At 44.2% G+C, this 21064-nt stretch overlaps 1 protein-coding gene across 7 annotated transcripts in view; it reads right to left on the reverse strand.

The window, feature by feature from the left end:
• The window catches only part of DYSF (dysferlin), a 317684-nt gene that overhangs the window by 135636 nt on the left and 160984 nt on the right, over positions 1-21064 (reverse strand). For 6 of the 7 annotated variants that reach the window (XM_040419360.1, XM_040419355.1, XM_040419359.1 and 3 more), the window contains 5 exons: positions 14115-14296; positions 13408-13548; positions 7018-7047; positions 5994-6020; positions 2198-2239 (listed from right to left, as the gene is read on the reverse strand). In XM_040419360.1, the coding sequence (XP_040275294.1) occupies positions 2198-2239; positions 5994-6020; positions 7018-7047; positions 13408-13548; positions 14115-14296 (422 nt within the window). The remainder of the gene's footprint in view (positions 1-2197; positions 2240-5993; positions 6021-7017; positions 7048-13407; positions 13549-14114; positions 14297-21064) is intronic. The other variant, XM_040419357.1, reaches the window with a different exon arrangement.

Below are 21064 nucleotides of genomic sequence, written 5' to 3' on the forward strand. Positions count from 1 at the left end.
CAGAATTCAGACCATGAGCAGGCAAACAAACAAATCAGGAATAGGCCAAGCGGACAAATAGACAAATGCATCAGAAGCTCCTGCACTGAATCCAGACACAGATAGAACGTGCAAAGAAAAGAATCAATGTTGCACAGCCAGAAACAGGACACATAACTCAAGAAATCCACAGCAAAGTAGCAACCCAGAAAATATATAAGGCTAACAGATGCACACAAGACCACGGAACATTAAGTCATGCAATACTGAGGAAAGCACATTGAATGCACAATTTACACCCACAATACTGGACACATAGAATAGTGGCAACATGAACCGCAAAAATAAAATGGCCCAAATTCAAACTCACATGATAGCACACGGTACAATGGCACTAGTGAAAAGGAAAGGCCAGGGGGTTTCATTGGCTCTGCACAACTGGTTTGACGTTGGGCTAGACCTGAGGGTGTTATCCTGGCAGTCCCCTGGCATTCACCCTTTAACCCCTATACAGGGATCTAGTCTTTGCTGCAGGGGAGCCATCAGGCCACCACTTTTTGGAACAGTCCCAATGTAATTGGCAGCTGATACACTCGGTCAGAACCACTAATGTAAGGCACTGGAAGCACAGGCAAGATCATAGACAGAATTCAGACATACACAGGCAAAATCCATGGGACAGACTAAGGGACAAGACCATCGGGACAAGGACAAAATTCAGACCATAAACAGGCAAACTAACAGATCAGGAACAGCCAAGTGGACAAACAGACAAACGGATCAGAAACTCCTTTACAGAATCCAGACACAGACAGAATGTGCAAAGATCCAACAGAATCAAAGTTGCACAACCAGGGGCAGGACACACAACTCAGGAAATCCAAAGGAAGGTAGCAACTTAGGAAATATACAGCAGACTTACTGAACTCATTAGTCAAACAGATGCACACACAAGACCAAGGAACATTAGCTCATGCAATACTGAACTGAGAAGACATATAAATCACATTGGCACAATTGACATCCACAAGTAGCCAAGGCCAGGACACATGCAACATGAACCGCCATAGAAATAATAGACCAAATTCAAATCCACAAGAGGCAGACTCCTGAGCACACAGTACAATGGCACTAGTGAAAAACCATTGTAACACAATCCCCACAAATTTGGCTTGTCCAAGGTCAAGAATGGGTGAGATGTATGGAAAACCCACCCAGAAGTTAGTGTTCCATTTGGGCTGTGCCTGTGGGAGAGTATGAAATTGGGGAAATCACTCCACATCTGATATATGCTCAGATACCCACAGTCTAGTACTAAGGTTAAGTCAATTTTTAGCACTTGCCAGCTTATCTTCTATCTCTGAAGCATACGGTACATATTGGTGGAAGTCACTCTGCTGCGAAGGATGACAAAAAAACTAATGGACCTCTACCAAGAGCCATGTGGTCAGTGGAACTGTACAGCGCATGAGGAGCATCCCCAGACCCAGCATAATGTTATTTTATTAAGTTACCAAGACCATACATTCCTTACAGCACTACCTTACATCAGCTTACACAGGAAAAAGAAACCTGATGGAACATGGGCCATGCATGTAAGAGACAGTAAGAGCTTCCCAATGTCAGGAGCAATCATTATCGAAGTCCACAGAATTCTGCCAATGCTTGAAAAGAACTACATCATTTTCTTATCTACCTGACTATGGACCCAACCCCTGTAGACATCTTACCTTTTAGTTTCTATGGTAAATTAACCAACTAGAGTGAAATGAATGGTGGATAAGGGCACAGTGGGCAGCACCTTTACCAGATAAAGCAAGCCAACCAGTCTGTTGTTAGTTTCTATCTGTGATACAATGGAACAGATTTTTTTGGGGACTGTGTAATGTTTATGCCATCTGGTTCTTTTTAGTAAGCTGTCCATACAACCAAGTCACTGCCTCTACCAGAATCAATACACTCATCTCATGCTGCAGTAACCATCTGATGGCTTCATTGGATATACAGAGAAGCAGAAAATAAAGACAGATGCAGAACCAGTGAAGTTACCAGATCATCCCCCTTTCAGTACTGGACCATCATCAACCAAAGCTGGGTCCAAGCATAAGACCCACAAGAGCCCAAGGCAAATTAGTTACTGCATTTATTTGAGTAGAGGAGGAAGGTAAGAGGAGCAGATATTAGGGGGGTTGTAAGCATATAGATAGCCATAAAATACCCAGTCAAGAAGCTTCTCCGTGAAGAACTGAGGAACGAGTAGCTGAGCCAATTCCAAACAGGAAAGAAAATGAATCAGACAAGAAGAGAAAAGGAAATATAACATTATTATCACTAGACATATATTCCCACTACTATGATGCTTCTTTAAACGGAGTCCATCACCTCGATTTTACCTATTAAATTATTACATTTTACTAATTACATTAGACCGTAGCTCACTTAAAGGGCTTGCTGATAAACCAGGCGCACGGTCTCAGAGGGCTAGCTCAGCTGAATACGATGCCTTTCATTTAGCAATCCGTTCCTTCATTCTGGAGGAAAGGTGCTAACAAGCATTTAAGAGCACTGTGGGAGGTCCCTCACTGCTCCGTGCACCCTGGCGCCTCCTGCTTCCTCTGCCAGCCCCTCCCTCTCCTTCTTGATTGGTAGGACCAGATTCTTGCATAGCCATCTCGCCTGGCCCTCAGAGGAGCTGGGGTCGGTTATAGGCTCTTTAAAAGATGCATAATGTCCATCTGGACAACTGGGGGGTCATTTATTAAGACGGTCATTTTAGAAGCCGGTCTTAAAGGGGTTATCCAATGTTTAAAACATGCCCCCCCCCCATCCCTGGCCCCCTCATATAGATTATACTTACTCCGATGCTCCTGATCCCTGAACGGTTACGGATGCATCTCCCTGTGGCGAAGATCAAAACATCCGGGCGACGGGGGGAGCAGCCAATAGCAGGCCGCGACAGGGACCAGCCTCCCTAGCGTCACCCGCAAGGGTAGGAAGGCTCATCTCCGTTGCGTCCCGCTATTGGCTGCTCCCACCGTCGCCGGATGTTTTGATCTGCTCGACGGGGAGATGCAGCAGCAGCCGTGCGGGGACCAGGAGCAACGTGGTTCCCGGTGAGCAGGGTAAGTATAATCTATATGAGGAGCCCGGGAATTGAGGGTATGTTTTAAACATTGGATAACCCCTTTCATACCCCTTTTGCTGGTGGTGGATGTGCCGAATTTATGTAGAGGTGCTCCCTTGCTGGCGTAGATTTAGACCATTTTCTATGCCCCATTCCCCGCCCATGCCACTCCCCCATTTTTAGACCGAGGAAAAGTCTTTGTGCCGCAATCGGCAACAGATATACACCAAAAAGCGGCGTTCAGTATAGATGTTTGTAAATGACCCCTTGGTGCCTCATTTGCATATGAAACAAAGTTCCTTTACCCAGGGATGGAAACAGCAAAAAAAGGGAAGCAAAGATATGTTTTACATAAAAGTGTGCTACAATCTATTGGTTCAATTGGCAAAACTGAGGTGACAGACTGCCGCTAATGCCCTGTGTTTGTATTATTGTGAAAGGAACGGGGAGGTCCGGCAATCTGGCACATGGCAGAGGCAGCAAAGTCTTGCCGATATGTAAATACTAGAAGGCTGAATTCAGCAAATTTTTTCCAATAAAACATTCAACTGTGAAAATTCCACAAAGAAATATTTACTAATTGGCCAAAATAAATGACAACCTTAGCCAAATATTCTCAGGTCAAGGAAGGGTGATGAGTGACTGCCGGGGTCACGGAGGACAACACCAACTCATGGACCAGCACGAAACCTTCAGCACTACAGATGTCCTGGTGGTGACCTTCTAGTAAAATGTCTCAATTCATGATGTGCAATTTGCAGAGCTGGATTTGCTTCTCATTAGGTTATTTTGTGCACCACATTGTCTGAAATGAAACTCTTACATCTTACACCTTCGAGTCAATGACGTGGGCTAAAACCGGATCTCCGCCGTATCCCACTATAGTCAATGGGGCCAGCAGGCACTGCGGTAACATCCAGCTATGCTGGATCCAGAGAGCTCCGGCAGGCTGTTCTATGCCAGAATAGCCTGCCGAAGAGAAGGCCGCAAGCGTGAAAGAAGCCTTACACAATGGATATATTGTTGTTTCACTAGATCGTATGTGGACAAAGCAGCCTTCACACTCACTTGAACATGAGCGTTAATGCTTGCACAGGGGGTACTAAGCTTAAGAGTGGGCATTTTAGAAGACAAGAGCCAAGACCAGATGCAATCTTCCATAACATATGTCCCCATTGAGGTGTGTCAGTTGATTTCAGAGATGATTCCACATTGGTGATATTGTCTCTCTTCTTATTCAACCACATGAACGTTCTTGGAAACTGCTTACAGCATAGATCACAAAAAGAGTATTACTCACCTTACTGATCTCATGCATCCCCGGTCCACCGCCATTCTGTGTTCTCCCAGCTGCATCCATGATGTGTCAATATGACATGTCACCACTGCAGCCAATCACTGGCCACAGCAATGACTTCAGTGGTGTCAACACGCCACCACTATACTCAGTGATTATTGAGTCGAGGAAGAAGAACTGAGAACAGCGGGAGATCGGGGAAGCATGAGCATGGGAGCAGCAGAGGGTTGTTGAGGTGAGTATTACTCATTTTGTTATTTTATACCATTGTAAGATATTTGTATTAAAATTCATGTGGTTGGACAACAACCTTTTGATCGAGCCTGTTAGCAAGGTGCAATGCGTTAGCTCCTGATTTATTGATAGATATGAGGGAAGCCATGCTGCTACGTCATCATGCATTAAACTGACTGCACGCCAAATGCAATGATACATGACAAGCCAAGACTGGGGAAGCCTTTAAGTGCACCTACCTTTTAATTATTTTCTATGGGACTGGCTGCTAAAATTATTATGGGCTTGTTCTTCACAGGCTCCGATGCTACTGAATGATATACCCTCTTTTTATCACACACATACATATAGGATATTTGTTGCCACCACTAGGGGGAGAACTGTATGTGGCACATGTTCTGTTTGGAGAATCCATTTCCATAGGCTCTATTAGGGCCTAAGTAAATCATAGGAGAAGATCTCCCCCTGGATAACCAGAGCAGAGAACCACTAGAAAGAGCGCAATGTAATAGAAGAAATGAGTGACCTCACACACGTGCCCCAGTAACATCAGCTGGAGGCTAAAAGTAGTATACCTCTGTTAAAAGATCGTCCCTAGTGGAGGCAACTGGTAGCCAAGAAGTATACAAGTGTGTGGGCGAGTGATCGGGGAGAGGGTGACTGTGTATACAGGAATGGTATGTCGTAGTCTGAATTTTAGGAATAGACTGCAACTGGTTTCTTAAAGAGGCGACCGAGTGTTAAATGCTGATGACCTGTCCTCAGGAGAGGCCATCAGGATGTGATTAATGGGGTTCCGATGTCCAGCACCCCGCCAATCAGCTGTTTGAAGAGGCTCAGGTGCTGAGCACTTGGCCTCCTCTTAGCCTACCAAGCACAGCACCGTCCATTGGCTAGTGGCTGCTCTTGGTGTTGCAGCTCAGTCCAATTAACTTGAATGGGACTGAGATGCACCTAGGCCACGTGACCGATGAATGTCATGTCACAGGCCTCAGATGGGGCCATGGCGCTCTTCAAACATCTGACTGGCGGTGGTGCAAGGAGTCAGTCCACCACCAAGTACGTGAGGATAGGTCATCAGCATTAAACACTCAGACAACCCCTTTTAGAAAAAAAATGTGGTGCACTTTAACAAAATGTATGGACTTTAATTGGATTAAACAATAACTGCGCGGCAAGGTACTGTATAGAGGGGCAGTTTCAATAAACTCTTCCAATAGAAACAGGCAGAACAGAAATAACTCAGGAGGTAAATATCTGACGCAAGGTAAAGAAGATGGTTCCGATTAAAAGTCTTTCTTATCAAGGCCTTGTATGAGCCAAGACAAGAGGACGAGGCGCTGTCGCCAGTGATCTTACCTCTCCAAGGACACCGGAGATTTCTCCCTGTTATAAAAAAAAAGGGTCAGCGCTTACAATATGTAACTCCATCCTGTATCGTGAGAAAAACTATGTGCGGAGCGGCATGAACAGATAATTCATGGACGGCCGGCACAGATGTAGCAATCCTCAACTTGACATGTAACACATACAGTAAAAGACAATGCTGCGGCAAATTTATACTTAACATGACAAAAAGCCATTGAAAGTCAAGTCAAAGGGGTTGTGCAACTTGAAACTTTACCTGGTTCTCGCCGCTGGGTCCTGGCTCCATCGCTCTATGGCCTCCTCCGCAGGTCCATCAACAGGATGTTGATTCCGAGAACCTGGGAGATGTGTAGGCAGCCATGAAGAGATGTAACCCAGCAGCAAGAAACAGGTAAGTATGATCACCACCACAAGTCTGGCCAAAAAGTTTAAGGTTTAAAGTTGCACAACCAATTTAATGGTATGGCATTTTTTTTATCTACCCAAACTCTGCATATTTTTTATCACCAATCCAGCATTTATGAGACCAGCTGGGACACCATCTTCACCAACCTATGAGTGTGCAGGATCTATAGGCCCAGCTGTGACATCTCTGGGCAAATGCACCATGGGAAACCTGTATGTCTCCATGCCCAACCATACTGTACCTCAATAAACATCTCCTTTCACTCTAATATTATAATCACTTCCATGCAGCATCATTAACACATCCCAACAACTCCTTCTTGGTGCAGTATTTTTTTGTCAATGAGTGAATATATCATCATATAATTAAAGGGATACTCTTGGCTAAATGTGTACATTGTGTTATGCCAGGTGCTGGCTCTGCGGGGGTGGAGCATAAGGCAGGAAGAGAAGAATAAGAAAATAAGACCCTTTTATCATACTCCTCCCCCAAGTATACATAATAGAGTGTATAAATGTAGCAAAGAGTCTTCTCCTGCAACAGGATTTGCAAATAATTGATGTCTACAGAACCACATATACACATATGGTACCGGGAAGATTGCCATACCTCAAGTCCAGGGATGTGATGTAGAGCAGGCTACAAGAGATAAAAGAAGTAACATGTAAAACATTTCTCCATACAGTTTAGAAAGCTTTTATATCGAGGTGTATTTTATATAAAGACTTGTAACATGAAAGATTATCTACAGTACTGCAGCTTAAGACCTACCACATAAAAAGTGGTGCCAGGTTCCACTAGATAATGTATCATGCAGCTTTCTAATGTTGTATTGTATAGAGGCCCCTACCATGAAACTACAGGGGCTCAACAAGTTGCTGTACAGCTCTGCCATCTGCTTTAGCAACTAGAGGGACAATCCCAAATTTTGAAAGTCCCAGGAACGCTGAAGTATGCCCCGATTTCAACTGTATCTGTGTCCCTAGGGATGGAGATACAGTTGTATGCAATGGAGAAGCAGGAAGTCATTGGCTCCTTGCTTGCCCATTCACCAGCGGGTGCTCTCCAGAGCAGCAGGTACGATGACATCATCACACCTGAAGAGCTGAGTTGCAGAACTCAAAGGCCAAGGATGAATCCCCAGCTGGGGAATTGGAATTTGTGCATTCTACTGCCCAGCTCTGCAGGTGCAATGACATGACTGCATCACGCCTGCTGCTGGAGGAGCATGATGTGCCCCATTCATTGGTGGAACGAGGTCAGTTTTTACTTTTTTACTTTATTAACACTAAGGAGCTTCACTACTGCAAGGGGGGCACCACTACTGTAAGGAGGGCATAATTACTGTGTGTGGGCATTAAGGGGGCATTCTACTAAGGGGACATAGCTACTGTTTGGGTGCACTATGGGGGCATGACTACTGTGTGGTGGCACTAAGGGGGCATAACTACTGTGTGTGGGAACCAAGGGGCATCGCTACTATGTGGGGGTTCTAGGGTGACATAACTACTGTTTAGGGGCTCTATGGGGACATAACTACTCTTAAGGGGGCACGAAGGGGCCATACTTATTGTGTGTAAGCATTAAGAGGTAATTCTACTGTGAAGGAGGAACTAATGGGGCATAACTGTGGGGGCACTAACAGGGCATTCTTAAAGGGGTTGTCCATGTTCAGAGCTGAACCCGGACATACCTCCATTTTCACCCAGGCAGCCCCCCTGACATGAGCATCGGAGCAGTTCATACTCTGATGCTCTCCTTTGCCCTGCGCTAAATCTCGCAGGGCAAAGGCATTTTTTGGAGATTCGGTGATGTACAGGGCTCTCCATGTGTCTGCCAGGAAGCCCGGTGATGTCACCGGCACTGATGGGCGGGATTTAGCGCTGCCCTAGCCAGTAAACGGCTAGGGCAGCACTAAAGCCCGCCTATCAGAGCCAGTGACGTCACCGAACACACCGCCGGCTGTGTGTTATGATAAACAAAAGAGCCTGTACCCTGCGCAATGTAGCGCAGGGCAAGAGAGCGCATCGGAGCATGAGATGCACCGATGCTAGCCTCAGGGGGGCTGCCTGGGTGAAAATAAGGGTATGTCCGGGTTCAGCTCTGAACCCAGAAAACCCGTTTAAGGGGGCATGACTACTGTGAAGGGGGAATTAGGGGACATGACTACTGTGTGGGGGACAGCATTCTACTGTGTGAGGGCAGTAAGGGAACTGGGGTGGGATTGGGCATGTACAGATAGGCATTGGGCAGAGTTAGAGGCGTGGCTTAGTGTAAACAAAATCTGCCATGGCGTGCTACTCACCACCGGCGTTGTCCCCCCTTGGCTTTTTCAAAAGTTGTCAAGAATGCATTTGGCCTAACCCTATGGATGCTCTAAAGTGTTGGCTTCAGAATGGTTCATACAATTCTAAACTTTCCTTTATAACCTACAGACTTCCAATGACAATTCCAATTAGTGAGTAATTGTCTAAAGCAGGGGTGCACAACCTGCGGCCCCCAGAGCCAAGATTTGCGGCCCCCATCCTCCTGGACAGAAACACAGCTGATCGTAAATCAGCTGTGTTTCTGCCCGCAGCGCCGCACGATGGATCATTACAGCTCCTGCCCCTGCACTGTAGCAGGAGCAGGACGGGTCGTCGGCTGTCAGTGACAGCGGGGGAGCCGAGGAAAAGGCAGAAGCAGTTATCAGCGCTTCTGCCTTCTCCTCACACTGGTGAGCACTATGTAGGGTAGACCCGGCTTGGGGGCAGAGGAGCGCAGATCTGAGGGTTAGGAGACCTGATCAGCTCTGCCTGTGTACAATGCCCCCACTGCAGGCTGGTTTCCCCTGTAACTGGGGCTCCTTTAGATGCTCCTCCAGTTACAGTGGAAATAGTGCCAAAAAAAAGTCTGTGTCCCCAAAGGTCTTTCAGTGACCTCTTAGGGAAAAACTATGTGGAAAAAATATATTAAATAAGTAAAAAAATAAAAATAAAAAAAATATAATAAATCACAAATAAAAAAAAAATTATAAAAAAATATGATGTGGAAAAAAATAGAAAATTATATTTAAAAAAAATACAAATAAAAGGAAAAAAGGAAAAGTTGCTAAGTAAAAGAGTGTTCACTGCCCCCTAACAGTATTTTTATGATCCCTTGTCATTATGTGGCAAAAATATATATAAAAAAAATAGAAAATAATAATTTTTTATAATAATAAAATACAAATAAAAGAAAAAAAATTTAAATTGCAAAATAGTACCGTGTTCATTGTCCCCCAACAGACTTTTTATGACCTCTTTGGGGGACATATTATGTGGCAAAAATATATTTAAATAATATAATAAACCAATTATAAAAAAAGAATACAATAAAATATTATTAAAATACAAATAAAACTAAATAAATAAAAAGGAAAGAGTGAAAAATTCACAAAAAGTGTCAATGTCCCCCAAAGGTCTTTTTATGACCTCTTGGGGGATATTATTTGTAGCAGAAATATATTAAAAATTAAGTTAAAAAAGCTAAAAAATTAATAAAATACATAAAAGAAAAAACACCCACACCAAAACCGTTACCATTATCGCCCCATTCATGTGAAACTGTTCGAACCACCAGGTGCCCAAAAACACAAAAAAAAGTGTCTTTTCAGGCCTGGTTATTAAAGTGTTATCAATAAGCGCTTTCCCCACTAGAAAGAGAAAGTGCTTACTGGTTATTGCAGGGCGCCTGTAACTGGCAGGAGGTGGTAATAACCAGGGAGCACGGCCTCTGCAGTGAGGGAAATCACTGATTTATGAACAAGTTCCTGCAGCGTGGCCCCTGAACCAGAAGATGCATACTTACCTGCTCCATGCCCCCGCTGCCTCCATCTTCCGGTTCCTGCACTTTTACACCTGTCCGTCAATGACTGGCTGCAGCAGTGACACGTTGCTTGTGGCCACATCACCGCTGAAGCCAGTGATTGGCTGCAAAGGTACATGTGACCATGGCCATGCACTGACAGGTGTAATCAGCGTTGGGAGCAGGTAAGTATAACTCTTCGGTTTCAGGGGCCATGCTGCAAGAACTTGTTAAAAATTAATTTTTACTGGGAAATCCCTTTAAGCAAGGGTGGATTAGCCATAGATCTCACAGGGAAATTTCCCGGGGGGTCAGCTGGGCCCTCCTCACGGCCGGCCAGTGAGAGTTTTTGGGGATGTATTTTGTGCTCATGGGGGCAATATTGTGTGATGAACTGTGGGGCGGTATAATGTACCACAATATGGTATTGCTGGCCCGGACTTCCATCAATTTGTACCCGACTCCAAAACGGGGCCACTGTTAGTATTTTTCTAGGGCCAGCAGCGAGATATTCAGGTCAATTATTGGAAATACGTCTTCATAGGGACACTCACTCATGATAACTTGCAGTATAATCGTGCCGCACATCTCTCTGTGTGATCAGGGATGTGCTACTCATAGTCAATGTAACTAAATGAAGGAGGAATGACTGTGATAGCGATCATTCCCCCCCAGTCACTTTACATCGGCCTGTGTACATTGCGGCCCCTTGAAATAGAGCAATGTGACAATGCGGCCCTCAGACCAAAAAAGGTTGTGCACCCCTGGTCTAAAGCTTATATTTAGAACAGAAAATAGCAATAACTTATGGATTAAAAAATGTCACTGCAGTTGTCCCAGGAAAAATATTAACTTTTTTTTTAAAACCAGCACCTGGAATATTTTTGTAGTTGCATGTAATCAAATACTTAGTATAGCCCTTGAGTTATTCAATAACATGTATCTGTATAATGCCGCATGCTGTTTGTACTTTTCCTTATTACTCTGTCCATCTCAATGGGGTGGATGCACATGCTCAGTTCTATCATTTAACTGTCCCCAGCCATATCTACTGTTAGAAGCTGTGAGAAGAGAGAAGGGCTCACCATATGATCAATAACATTCTTCTCCACAAAAGACCTGAGGAGATGTTCTTGTTATTCTCTTTCACAAGAATGTTCCTCCATAATAGACTATAAAAGCGTTTTTCTGTTAAGATCTCAAATTCTTCCAATAATGACAAGTCACAAGAAAAGAAAAAAACATTTCTTCACAGAAAAAGTTTAACATTATCCCATACACAAAACTGGACATCTTTCGGACATCTTCTACACACAGTTCTGTCATCCACAGAAGAAAATGTGCATTCTGTTCTCCCATGAAGACTATCCATGTTCTTATTAACTAATCATAACCTCATCCACAGAAGACTAGCCCTATTCTCATTCATCGAAGATTAGCCATATTCTGATCCACAGAAAATCAACCATATTCTTGTCCACAGAAGACCAGCCATATTCTTATCCAGAGAAGGCCAGCCATCTTTTCAGCCACAGAAGATCAGTTATAAATTATCCATAGAATACCATCCATATGCTCATCTACAGAAAACCAACATTATTCTTACACAGAAGATTGGTTATATTTTTCTCTACATAAGGTCATCCACATTCTCATCTAAGGAAGATCAGCCATATCTTCATCCAAAGAAAGCCAGCCATCTTTTCAGTCACAGAAAACCAGCCATATTCTCATCCACAGAAGACCAGACATATCCTCATCCACAGAAGATTATATCCACATCTACAGAAGACCAGGTGTATTTTTGTCTACAGAACACAGCCATATTTTCAACCAAAGGAGATCAGCCATAGCTTTATGCATAGAAGATGATCAACTATATTCTCATCCAGAGAAGATCAACCAAATTCTTATCTACAGAAGACCAGTCATATTTCCATTCAAAGGAAATCAGCCATATCTTCATCGACAGATCACCAGCCATATTCTCATTCACAGAAGACCAGCCATATTCTCATCTACAGGACAACAGCCACATTCTCACATTCTCTTCCATAAAAGATCACCCATATTCTCATCCAATGAAGGTCAGTGAAATGATCTTCCATAAGATTGGCCATACAGTGAATATCTGCCATATTTTAATCCACAGAAGACCAGCCAATTTCTCATCCACAGAAGACTAGCCATAGTCTCATATTCTCAGATGACCAACCATATCTTATTCTTCTCAAATAATAGCAGAGGACATTCTGTAGCCCATCAAAAGCATGACAGATCTTCTGCTCCTGGGAGATAAATAGTATCCTCTACCTTAGAAGAATAGTAATATTTCTTAGATGTAGAAGGAAGAAGCTGGTCCTGTGTGTAGCAAGTAACTGTGTATAGAACTTAATTGATCTGTGGTATATGTCAGTAGAGAACAATGTCATTATTGTCACTAGTGGTTCCGATATTGGTCATAACGGTTGGAGCAAAGCAGTTGTTTAGTTATTCCTCTAGCAGTCCCAGTGGAGGAACATATTAAAACTTTGGACAGATTTTATAATAATAATCTTATAATTAAAATAGAATTTTATGATAAGACATATACATGTAGCAAATATTATTTTTGTGCATGTCGCCGGAAAATTTCAACTTCAACGACAACTCTGCTGCACCCCACAGACGTGAGCACATCAACTTCTTATGACTTCATGATGATGTAAGAGGCAATGTCTTTCATCAACACTCATAATCAGTATTGCTGTAGACTGCAGGATGTTGTTTTTTATATATAAAATACGTATTTTCATATAATTTCCAATAATGTTCTATTTTCTATGTCTTCGTTCGCCTACCCTACATTTTCCTTGCTGTATTTTGCAGCCAGTAGACTACTGAGAGCAGCCAATGTCAATATGCTTTAATAACCAGCTGGCAGGAAGGGTCTAGACACTGGGCAACCTCTCCGTCTCTTAGGATTTCAAATGTGTGAACCTACAGCAAAGCCATATGCTCAGATCTGGACAAGTGGAATCTCAAACAGCCGTAAACTTCCCCACTGCGTTAATATCAAATTGTATTCTGAGAACTACTGAGTAATTTGAAGGATGGCGTTCAGTTTCCAAATGCTTGATTCCCTTGCATTTTGACTGGCATGATTACTTGAAAGATTCGATTTGACATGTTTACCTTTTCTCTTTGGATGAGCTCGAAGGCAGCTAGCAGTTCTCCGGTGTTCTTCTCTCCCATCATGATTGGATACCAGGACAACTTTGGAGAACGTTCCAGGCTGGGTTTACAAATACAACGTCCCATGTATTCATCAGCACCCTACATAACAGGACATTAATAATCAGAAAAAGGGTGTTTTGATCTAAGTACTGACTATGATCCTAAAGTAAGCAAATGCACAAAGATAAGTTCCAAAAATTCAAGCATGCCCCTGTATGGATGCTTGTCCTAGATATATGGTGACAAAGGATACTCTTTAGTTGGCCATGGACATTGGCAAAAAAAATTGGTTGTTTTTGAGCTTTTAGGCCAATGGCAAACATTTATGATATTTAGTATAGACACTTTCCGATGGAAGGTCAACTTCTTAGTCAACTCGTTTTTGTAGGACACCATGGATCAACCTTCATAAATGTATATTATGATATGTCTTGGGCAGTTTTGAACAGCAATGCGCCAGAAGACCTTCCACTACAGCAGGGTTCAGCAAAGTCCAGCAGCTCCTACTGTAGCACGGTTCACCCACTTGTATGGAAGTTCTGAGAAGAAGCGAGCAGGCTGGGATTTGTGGTTTCAGAACAGCTGGAGTGCTGGTGGTTGCTGACCCTAAACTCTAAGGTCAGTTTTATCATATCATATGACATGTTGACAGAATGGTCACTCACGTAGGTGTCATGATCGTAAATTTCCACCACAATACTAGGTGGGACTTCAGCCACAATAGCAGGGTCCCCAAAAATTTCAATTTCATGGAAGATGAGTGTTTGGTCCCAGGTTGGATTTAAAGTGCTTTTCACAACCACAGTCTTCTGGCTTTGATGCAGGAAGGAAACAATGGCATATGGGTCTATAATGGAAACATAAAAGATAATGTTACTCACCGAATTTATGAAATTGCTCATCCCTGTACATAAGTCTATAAAACTCATACTGACTAGTGATGTCGCGAACATAAAATTTTCCGTTCGCGAATGCCGAACGCGAATTTCTGCAAATGTTCGCGAACGGGCGAACCTGGCGAACCGCCATAGACTTCAATAGGCAGGCGAATTTTAAAACCACAGGGACTCTTTCTAGCCACAGTAGTGATGGAAAAGTTGTTTCAAGGGGACTAACACCTGGACTGTGGCATGCCGGAGGGGGATCCATGGCAAAACTCCCATGGAAAATTATGTAGTTGACGCAGAGTTGGATTTTAATCCATAAAGGGCATAAATCACCTAAGAATCCAATTTTTTATTTAACAACGTGGTTTAAAACATCCAGTGTGTGTATACGATCAGGTATGATGTTGTATCGATCAGGTAGTGTAAGGGTTACGCCCGCTTCACAGACATTGACAGACCAAACTCCCCTTTTAATGCACCGCAAACAGTCCATTTGCCCAACCGCAAACTCCCTATTAGTTCAAGGTTGGATACCAAGCTAGCCATGTCCCGTTGATGTCATTGAAGGTTTCTTCCTCCACCCAGCCACGTACAACACCAAGGGTCCCCGAAAGGTGAATTGAATTGATTTTTCGAACGGGGAGATGGTTAAAAAAACGCTGGCTCCCTCCCATTTGTTTGAATCCACGGTCACTGCGTCTGTGCCGTGCAATTTACTGCTCCACCCGATATGAGTGGTATTTTCTGTAGTTCTCTCTTCTCATCAGTTTAATCCCTGTTACGTCCCCAATCTGGGGTCAAATTATTAAATAGATTTTTTTTTTATCTGCGAGGTATTTGTGAGTAAATGACACCCTGTAACAGTATAAGTGGAGATCTAGCCACTAGCCAGTGGCCACAATACAGTCTGTGTGGGCCTGACAAACACGGGCTTGCAAATGGGATTAGATCACAGAAAAATATTAAATATAATTATTTTTATCTGCGAGGTATTTTCTGTCACCCCCTGTATGAATGGTGTGCACACAGTGCTGTCTGTGACTGAGCCTGCAGCCTCTCACACACGAGCAGGCAACTGCAATATATGTATATATAAAAAAAAAGTAGACTGATGTACCAGCCCTGAAAAGGGCTTTTTGGGGTGCTGTCTGGACGCTGTCCTTACAGCAGATGAGTCTGTGGACACAGAACACTGCCCTAGCTAACGCTTTCCCTATTGAATCAGCAGCAGCAGCACTGTCCCTCCTCTTACTGAGAATGCAGCTTCCGAATGAATCTAAAATGGATGCTGTCCAGGAGGTGGGAGGGTCTGGGAGGGAGGGTCTGCTGCTGATTGGCTGGAATGTGTCTGCTGACTGTGAGGTACAGTGTCAAAGTTTACTCAATGATGATGTATAGGGGGCGGACCGAACATCGCATATGTTCGCCCGCCGCGGCGAACGCGAACAAGCTATGTTCGCCGGGAACTATTCGCCGGCGAACTATTCGGGCCATCTCTAATACTGACATCTTCTGGATTACCGGTGTGCCACCCTATGGGGCTCTGAAGGGTCTTACTGACCACTGCTTTTAGTCAAGTGTCATAACCCCTTCCACATCTGAGGTACAGATTTCCTACACATCACATCCAGGTATGGTAGATGTATAAACTGAATGACTCGGAAGGTCACTGAATAGAGGCATGCAAATCAGTTCTAAAATTCAGTCCAAAATTTTCTAAAGGTTTTGATGCTAGCGAATTTTGTGCAATTTGATTTAAGAGAATGAAAAAGAACGTGAGAGAGAGAGGGAGACAAAGAGACACAAATCAAATGGAGGATTTAGATGAATCTGAATTGGACCAGGATCAGATTTTAAAGAGGTTGTCTCATCATAGACAATGGGGGCCTATCGCTAGGATATGCCCCCATTGTCTCATAGGTGTGGGTCCCACCGCTGGGACCCGCACCTATATCGAGAACGGAGCCCTGCAAGGTGGTGGCACCTATAAGACAATGGGGACATATCCTAGCGATATGCCCCTATTGTACATGATGAGACAACCGCTTTAAGAAATTCATTTGTAAATTTTCATATGGTTCAAGTTTATTTTTTTTTATAAAACTTTTTAATATACACTGTAGTTACATAGTTGGTAAGGATGGAAAAAGGCACAGGACTATCACTCACATCATCACAACACAGAGAGTTCTGAAGTTCTGCGACAGTAAAACTCCCTTACCCATGTAACTGATAATTTTTTTTTTCAGTTTCTACACAACTACGCAAATTTTACAGAATAATATTTAGAAACCAAATATTAAAATTTGATGCACTTTTTGCCAGTGGTGTAGCGTGGGGGAGGCCGGTGGGGCCGTTGCCCCGGGCGAAAAAGTGCAGGAATTTCAATGTGGGCCATGGGAGCTTATGTCTCCCGTCTACTCCGTTCAGCCTCATAGGCTTCAGGCTAGTGGTACAGAGATCGCGATTACCTCACCGTGACCTCCTGCGTCGGGTCTCGCACGATGACGAGATGACGTGATGACACGGCACAGGAGGTCACGGTGATGTGTTCATGATCGCCTGCTCCGGGACGCTTGAAGACAGGCCAGAAGCGGTGACGGAGTTACGGTCCATTCAGACGTCCGTAGTGCATTGCAGATCCGCAATACACCTGGCCAGCACCCCCATAGTACTGCCTATACTTGTCCACAATTGCGGACAAGAATAGGACATGCTCTATTTTTTTGCAGAGCGGAAGATCGGGGCCGCGCTCCGGAAATGCGGATGCGGAGAGCACCTAGTGTGCTCTCCGCATCCATTCCCTCCCCATAGAGAATGAATGGGTCCACACCCATTTCACAATTTGCGGAACGGATACGGACCCATTATACAGACGTGTGAATGGAGCCTAAGGAAGAGAGGTAAGTATTTATTTATTGTTTTAATAGGCAGGCCATAGACTGGGGGCACTATGGGGGTGGGGCACATTATAAAAGGAGGCAATCATATCTGGAAAGGATGGGGGCCATGGACTGGAGGCACTATGGGGGTGGGGCACATTATAAAAGGAGGCAATCATATCTGGAAAGGATGGGGGCCATGGACTGGGGGCACTATGGGGGTGGGGCACATTATAAAAGGAGGCAATCATATCTGGAAAGGATGGGGGCCATGGACTGGAGGCACTATGGGGGTGGGGCACATTATAAAAGGAGGCAATCATATCTGGAAAGGATGGGGGCCATGGACTGGGGGCACTATGGGGGTGGGGCACATTATAAAAGGAGGCAATCATATATGGAAAGGATGGGGGCCATGGACTGGGGGCACTATGGGGGTGGGGCACATTATAAAAGGAGGCAATTATATCTGGAAAGGATGGGGGCCATGGACTGGGGGCACTATGGGGGTGGGGCACATTATAAAAGGAGCCAATCATATATGGAAAGGATGGGGGCCATGGACTGGGGGCACTATGGGGGTGGGGCACATTATAAAAGGAGGCAATCATATATGGAAAGGATGGGGGCCATGGACTGGGGGCACTATGGGGGTGGGGCACATTATAAAAGGAGGCAATCATATATGGAAAGGATGGGGGCCATGGACTGGGGGCACTATGGGGGTGGGGCACATTATAAAAGGAGGCAATCATATATGGAAAGGATGGGGGCCATGGACTGGGGGCACTATGGGGGTGGGGCACATTATAAAAGGAGGCAATCATATATGGAAAGGATGGGGGCCATGAACTGGGGGCACTATGGGGGTGGGGCACATTATAAAAGGAGGCAATCATATATGGAAAGGATGGGGGCCATGAACTGGGGGCACTATGGGGGTGGGGCACTTTATAAAAGGAGGCAATCATATATGGAAAGGATGGGGCCATGGACTGGGGGCACTATGGGGGTGGGCACATTATAAAAGGAGGCAATCATATATGGAAAGGATGGGGGCCATGGACTGGGGGCACTATGGGGGTGGGCACATTATAAAAGGAGGCAATCATATATGGAAAGGATGGGGGCCATGGACTGGGGGCACTATGGGGGTGGGGCACATTATAAAAGGAGGCAATCATATATGGAAAGGATGGGGGCCATGGACTGGGGGCACTATGGGGATGGGGCACATTATAAAAGGAGGCAATCATACATGGAAAGGATGGGGGCCATGGACTGGGGGCACTATGGGGGTGGGGCAAATTATAAAAGGAGGCAATCATATATGGAAAGGATGGGGGCCATGGACTGGGGGCACTATGGGGGTGGGCACATTATAAAAGGAGGCAATCATATATGGAAAGGATGGGGGCCATGGACTGGGGGTACTATAGGGGTGGGGGGCATTATAAAAGGAGGCAATCATATATGGAAAGGATGGGGGCCATTATTACAATAATACAGAGGGGCATTATATATTAAAATAATACAGTTATCGCAGTGTTATCTGTGGTGTTACATAGGACTGCAGGTGACATCTACTATATTATCTGTACTCAGAGAGTTATCACTGTGTTATCTGTGGTGTTACATAGGACTGCAGGTGTCATCTCCTACATTATCTGTACTCAGAGAGCTATCACTGTGTTATCTGTGGTGTTACATAGGACTGCAGGTGACATCTATTACATTATCTGTACTCCGAGAGTTATCACTGTGTCATCTGTGGTGTTACATAGGACTGCAGGTGACATCTACTACATTATCTGTACTCAAAGATTTATCCCTGTGTTATCTGTGGTGTTACATAGGACTTCAGGTCACATCTACTATATTATCTGTACTCAGAGGGTTAACACTGTGTTATCTGTGGTGTTACATAGGACTGCAAGTGACATCTACTACATTATCCGTACTTAGAGAGTTATCACTGTGTTGTCTGTGGTGTTACATGGGACTGCAAATGACATCTAGTACATTATCTGTACTCAGTGAGTTATCAGTGTTATCTGTGGTGTTACATAGGACTGCAGATGACATCTATTATATTATCTGTACTCAGAGAGTTATCACTGTGTTATCTGTGGTGTTACATAGGACTGCAGGTGACATCTACTACATTATATGTACTCAGAGAGTTATCACTGTGTTATCTGTGGTGTTACATAGGACTTCAGGTCACATCTACTATATTATCTGTACTCAGAGGGTTAACACTGTGTTATCTGTGGTGTTACATAGGACTGCAAGTGACATCTACTACATTATCTGTACTCAGAGAGCTATCACTGTGTTATCTGTGGTGTTACATAGGACTGCAGGTGACATCTACTACATTATATGTACTCAGAGAGTTATCACTGTGTTATCTATGGTGTTACATAGGACTGCAGGTGACATCTACTACATTATCTGTACTCAGAGAGATATCACTGTGTTATCTATGGTGTAACTGGTGTAAAGGAAAATTGGCTTAGTTGCCCATAACAACCAATCAGATTCTAGCTTTAATTTTCTAAAGGAGCTGTGAAAAAAGGTGGTTTCTAGAGGTAACTGAGACAGTGTTCCTTTACACCAGTTGTGATAAATCTCCAACCGTATGTACAGACTTTTGGCATCTGGTGTTTATGGGGGGAAAAATTTTAGAAACGCAGAAAAAATGTCATGAAAACTGCAGGTCCTTTAGTTTGTGATTCGGCTGCAGTTTGTCTACATGTTGGTGGCCATGTGATATGTCTGACATCAGGTCGTCCCCAGTTGTCCCACAAATGCAAGTGGTCATAAGATGATTCCTTCTAGGATACCGATAATACTTCCCAAGAGATACTATACTTACATACTTTGAGTAGCGTCCCATTCTGTTCCTGCCCACCAGGTCTTAGCACCGGTGGCTCTAACAGGACACAACTACCGGGTCTTAGCATCTGTGGCCCTAGCAGGACACATTTGTGATGGATCAGTCTCAGTAATCCTGACACAATGATATGCAGTGGTCTATTCTACTCGGTTTTCCCACTGCCTGAGGAGGCGCTGTAGCAAGAAGCTTCCTGAAGAGTCATGAGGACTCTACTTTGTCGGTTTATCGGGCAGACAATATCAAAGGGGAAGGAAGCTGCAGGCTCCATGAGGCAACTATGGGTGGACCACTCTGGAGGAGGTACCCACAAAGCATTATGGGGCTTGTAGAAGGCAGACTTTCCACCAGCTCTAGTCTTCGGCGCAGCACATTGGAAGTAGAAGTTGCTAAGTATATGTGAGTAAAGATACCTCTGCACATTATTCACCGTTAACCTGCCTGTGAGAATTACTAGCCGTTTAGGAGGAAAGGTAGACATCCCTAGCTTTAAAAAGATTTAGCCGTCTGGTGTTATTTATGCTATATGTGTCTGACAATATGTTGAAACTGGGAGTCCCTAATGACGTTCCCGAAAAGGTGTAGGTAGCTGTCGGCTGAATGAGCATTAGGCTGACTGCTATCTAAGGTATATGGCCATCTTAAAGGGGTTTCCAGAATTCTTATGGTCTTTAACAGATATGCTAACGTTGTTGCTTACCTCATGTACATCTTCTCCATGCTTTTTCTTTTTCAATTTGGACTCTAATGATCCATTTTCACCATGTAAACCGATCCCTCTGGTTTGGTTTCCATCCTGTAAGTAGTACTTCCTGTTCCTGTTCTCTAACAGAACTCCAGCACTGCCTTTAACAAAGCCCAGCTGGTTTATAGCTCCTCCCACCCAGCTAATTACATAGACACTCCCCTATCACTGCCCCGCCCATGGACATATCACAGGAAATAAG

Source organism: Bufo bufo, chromosome 2 (assembly GCF_905171765.1).
Source record: "Bufo bufo chromosome 2, aBufBuf1.1, whole genome shotgun sequence".
NCBI lineage: Eukaryota > Metazoa > Chordata > Amphibia > Anura > Bufonidae > Bufo > Bufo bufo.